This window comes from Eublepharis macularius, chromosome 12 (genome assembly GCF_028583425.1).
Source record: "Eublepharis macularius isolate TG4126 chromosome 12, MPM_Emac_v1.0, whole genome shotgun sequence".
In the NCBI taxonomy this organism is placed as follows: domain Eukaryota; kingdom Metazoa; phylum Chordata; class Lepidosauria; order Squamata; family Eublepharidae; genus Eublepharis; species Eublepharis macularius.
In genome coordinates, this window is record NC_072801.1 from 73,769,663 (window position 1) to 73,774,480 (window position 4,818).

A 4,818-nucleotide genomic window follows, 5' to 3' on the forward strand; every position below is an offset into this window, starting at 1 on the left:
CTCTGGAGTACATCAATTTGTTCTTTCCCTCTCTCTTTACAGACAATTATATTCATAGCAGTACTAGAAATGCAATATAGATGCATGCCTAAAAAACTTGAGTTGGAGAAAGTTGACTGAATAAGATCAGTTCAGTTTCCAAGCTTTTATTGGCATATATAATATAGTAATCAGTAAATCAATTTTTTAAAAAAAATAGATACAGAAACGAATCCATACAGGGTAAGATTAAAATTAAAGATAAAAGCAGAACAGCAATGTCGCAAAACCTAATATAGAATATTACTTGTCAAGGCACATAACCATAATACCATAGAGAAACTTGACTGCTATTTCAGTTATTTCCACATCTGGGTTATCAAGCAGAAAATGAATCTTGAAATCATCAGAAAACTCTAAAAGTTGGGCTAATATAGGATGTAGAAGATCCTGGCGTGGCACCAAATAAAAAAGACACTGGAGAAGGACGTGGGAAACAGTTTCAACACAGTCCAACGTACAGGGACAACATCTGCTAGAATAAGGAATCCCATGGAATCTCCCAGATAAAATGGCTGAAAGAAAAACATTAAATCTGGTTTCCAGTTCTGAAAAACACCAGGCTAACAAAACACTCTATACTCTACAATAGCCCTGCAGAGAAGATTAGCACATCAAGCACCAATCCATATGCAAAAGAACCTTCTCAGGATACAGTGAAGCCTCCCGCCATTAGCATTCCACACCCTGGGAAACTCTTACAGGATGACTCAGCTCAACCCCACCCCTCCTGAGTAGATACAAATGACCTGCCAACATCTTTTCCACACTGTGACACTGAGAGATCTCTGTCTTTTGGTGCTACACCTTTGAAGATGCCAGCCACAGCTGCTGGCGAAACGTCAGGAACTACAATGCCAAGACCACGGCAATACAGCCCGGAAAACCCACAACAACCAACATTAAATCTGGCCAGAGAAAAGGCTCTACGTAAATTGTGAGCCAGGAGCTGATAGAGGTATATGTCTGGGAAACTTACATTAGGAGACTGAATAAGATACTTTTGAGTCATATGGATTTAGCACTAAAGAAATGGTGCCAGGATGTAACTAAGATAATATATATACAATAGTACATTTAAAGATGACATATATACAAATGCTTTTTTGGTTGGTGTCAGCTGCTTGGGATCAAGTCTTTCTTTCTTTCTTTCTTTCTTTCTTTCTTTCTTTCTTTCTTTCTTTCTTTCTTTCTTTCTTTCTTTCTTTCTTTCTTTCTTTCTTTCTTTCTTTCTTTCTTTCTTTCTTTCTTTCTCTTATTTAAATGCTTAATTATTTTCCTTTTGAAGGAAAGAAGAGATGGAGGAGAGCAATGTAACATTCATCACCGAGTTTGTCCTTCTGGGCTTTCCTGAGCTTCATGGAATAAGGATAGGGTTTTTTGCCGTTGTTCTTCTGATGTACCTCATTTCAGTCTCAGGCAACTGTTTAATCATCACGGTTGTCTTTATGGAACCCAAGCTCCACATGCCCATGTATTTCTTCCTCAGCAACTTCTCCTTGGCTGAACTCTGGAGCACCACTGCAGTGGTACCCAAGATGCTGACCAACCTTGCCTTGGACCAAAACACAATCTGCTTAAAATGCTGTATGGCACAATCTTATGTTGCCTTCTCTATGGGAGCCATACAGTTCTTCAACCTCACCGTCATGTCATTTGACCGGTATGCAGCCATTTGCAAACCTTTTTCATATAATGCCAAGATGACGAATGAAATCTGCTTGTACCTTTCATTGATAACTTGGTTCAGTGGGTTTACACTGAACTTTTTCCAGGCAATTGTTGTTTGGACATATCCATACTGTGGGCACAATGTCATGGACCACTTCTTCTGTGATGTTGGGCCACTTCTGAAATTAGTTTGCACTGACACATCCTTGATGGAGCTTATTGGTGTTCTTTATGGTGCTGTTGTGATGTGGGGTTCATTTCTCTTTACGCTGGTTTCTTATGCATGCATTATAACTACCATAGTGCAGATCCCATCTGTAAGTGGACGATCAAAAGCCTTTTCCACCTGCTCTTCTCATCTTACTGTGGTCGGCATCCTCTATGGGGCAACATTTTTTATGTACCTCAGACCTTCGACCCAAGGTGATACTCAGATCAATAAAGTAATGTACCTCATGATCATAGTTTTTTTGCCCATGATAAGCCCTTTTATCTTCACAATCAGGAACAAAGAGTTCAAAGCATCAGCCAATAAAGTACTGAGTATTTGGGGCCATATCCCTCCATTTGCGTTCATGGAGATGATGAAGAAGCAGAAGCAAATGAAAAAATGGCCCAGGTGCCCCCCCAAGTTGTGACATGGTCAGATGTCTTCTAAGAAGCTCTCCCATGGAGAAGGTGTAATGTTGGAAGGGACCTTGGAGGTTCCCAAATCTAAGCCCCTGCTGAATTCAGTTCTCTCATCCAAGCACTGACCATACCCATAACCCTTAGCTTCAGTCCTGAAGGCACACATTAGACTTTAATTATATCTGTACAAATCAGTATAAAAAGTCATTTAAGTTCCAGACATAAGACAAACGTTAGTGGTATTTATGAAACTCCCCATATCTTCTTCCTCTTCCCCACATCTGAACGTCTCTCCACATCTTTTTTCCATAGTAGTTTTAATGCTTTTGCTAGTCTTCATTTTATTATTGTTGACCTTTGCACTGTGTTCATTTGTCAATGAACAGTTTGAAACTGCTTCACTTGATACGTTTCCAATATGTACCTGCATGCTTGCAGATGGATGAAATACATGTGGAAATGAATGTTGATGCACAAGGTGCATCTCTCTCGCTGCCTTTCTCGCTCTCTTTGTGTGTGTGTGTGTGTGTGTGTGTGTGTGTGTGTGTGTGTGTGTGTGTGTGTGTGTGTGTGTGTGTGGTGTTTTTAATCCCAGTCAGTTGCAAGTGGGAAGGGAAGTATGAACTGGACATTCTAACATGTTGCACATTTACCAGTTCCAAACATAATTTTGACGTTTGCCAACTTAAAGCAGAAGGCAGGTACTGTGAACCTGGGGACAGTAAGAGAGTGAAAGGTAGAAAATCTGCTGACATCCACCAAATATAAATGTGCAATTCATGGACATTTTGATACTTCTGTCTTTTCTCTCTTTAATGTTCTCTTTGACGGAGCTCAGAGGAGAAGAATTAAATTCCTGTACAATTTAGGGTTATCTCTCTTTATGATACGTATCTGTTGAGGGTATCCAATAGGCTGGATCCAACCATTTTTTCCCTTAGAGAAAGAAGGATGGGTTTCCTTTAGTCAACAAAAAGGCTTTGCTGTGGATAATGGCGTCAACATGGACAAAAGCCATGTGTGAAGGAGGCCATGGTGAGGGAGGATTGGGTGGAAATGAGGATATAACTACATGTTATTTGTGACATGAATTGGGTCACTGATGCTTGACCTGACTTGCAACCATGCTTGCAATTGGTGGTTAATTTGTAAAAAAAAGTCTCTGTTGTTCCATGTGGCTCCAAAGACTGTGAGGGGGAAGGTAGGGCTTCAATGTTCCTGCTTGTATTGTTTTTACTCGTGGAAACTGCCATGGGGGGCTGTTTGCTTTTTACTCTGGTTCTGCATGGCCATCTCAAGTCCTATCTTTGGAAATTCAATCGGAAAGGCTCCTTGATTACTCTGACCAGATGGATTGACAGTCTGGATATGGTATAGAGGTTACAGTGTTGGAACATGGGATATGATCTTGGAGACCTAAGATTGAATCCCCACTCTCCCAGGGAAGACTTTGGAAAAATGACTTTCTCTCTCATCCTGACTTACTAAACACTGTTGTTGTGATAATAAAATGGAGGAGGGAAGAATATTGTAAGCTGCTTTGAATTCTTATTGGAGAGAAAAGCGGAATAAAGAATAAATACAAAGCAAAGCAACCAAAACGTTGCTCCTTGGTCCAAATCTTGATAGTGTTGTTTGTTGTTTGTTTGTTGTTTTTCTTTGAAAAAATAAATCCATAAAACACCCTCCTTTCATATTTTACTAGATATAACTTTTGGTGACCTATGGGACCATAAGTATTTCACGATCCTCTCAATTTTTAATTGCTAAAAATATGGATAAACTATTTTGTGTTAATTCTCTTGCTATTTTTTAAAAAAACTTTCTGCAACTTTAATCATACTTCTTAATTGCCATGAGGGCAGATAACTTTGAAAAAGCTCCTGAGAACAAACTTTGGAGATATTAACAAAAAGTTTTCAAGAGAAAAGAAGGAAAGCATTTTGTGTAACAAAAATGTCATCTAATGCCAGAATCGCCCTTGATAAACACTTAGGTTTGTCCTTCTGGGTTTCGAATGCATAAAGAATGTTATTGCTTTCTCATAAGTTAAATCTTTTGAAGAAAATACATGAAACATTGGAGAGTTTGTTCTACTTTCCTGACAGGGAATCATAACAATAGCTGTGTCTATATACCTGTTTTCTAGACAGATTACTGTCCCATTCAGAGTGACAACAACAACAACATTCAATTTATATACCACCCTTCAAGACAACTTAATGACCACTCAGAGCAGTTTACAAAGTATGCCATTATTATCCCCACAACAAAACACCCTGTGAGGTGGGTGGGACTGAGAGAGCTCCAGAGAGCCATGAGTAGCCCAAGGTCACCCAGCTGGCTTCAAGTGGAGGAGTGGGGAATCAAACCTGGGTCTCCAGATTAGAGTCCCACGCTTTTAACCACTACACCAAACTGATGAAAAAGTCAGTGTTGTTATTATCTCCGAGGGTTCAGTTTTGCACCCTTAGGATC

At 39.6% G+C, this 4,818-nt stretch overlaps 1 protein-coding gene across 1 annotated transcript; it reads left to right on the forward strand.

The window, feature by feature from the left end:
* The first annotated feature begins 1,337 nt into the window (after positions 1 to 1,337).
* Positions 1,338 to 2,348, forward strand: LOC129339903 (olfactory receptor 6X1-like). The gene has a single exon (XM_054994474.1). The coding sequence runs from the start codon at positions 1,338 to 1,340 to the stop codon at positions 2,346 to 2,348; it is 1,011 nt and encodes a 336-aa protein (XP_054850449.1).
* The last annotated feature ends 2,470 nt before the right edge of the window (positions 2,349 to 4,818 follow it).

Excerpts from the sequence above, each read along its gene's own strand:
- LOC129339903 (XM_054994474.1), top strand. The coding sequence starts at position 1,338 with ATGGAGGAGAGCAATGTAACATTCATCACCGAGTTTGTCCTTCTGGGC.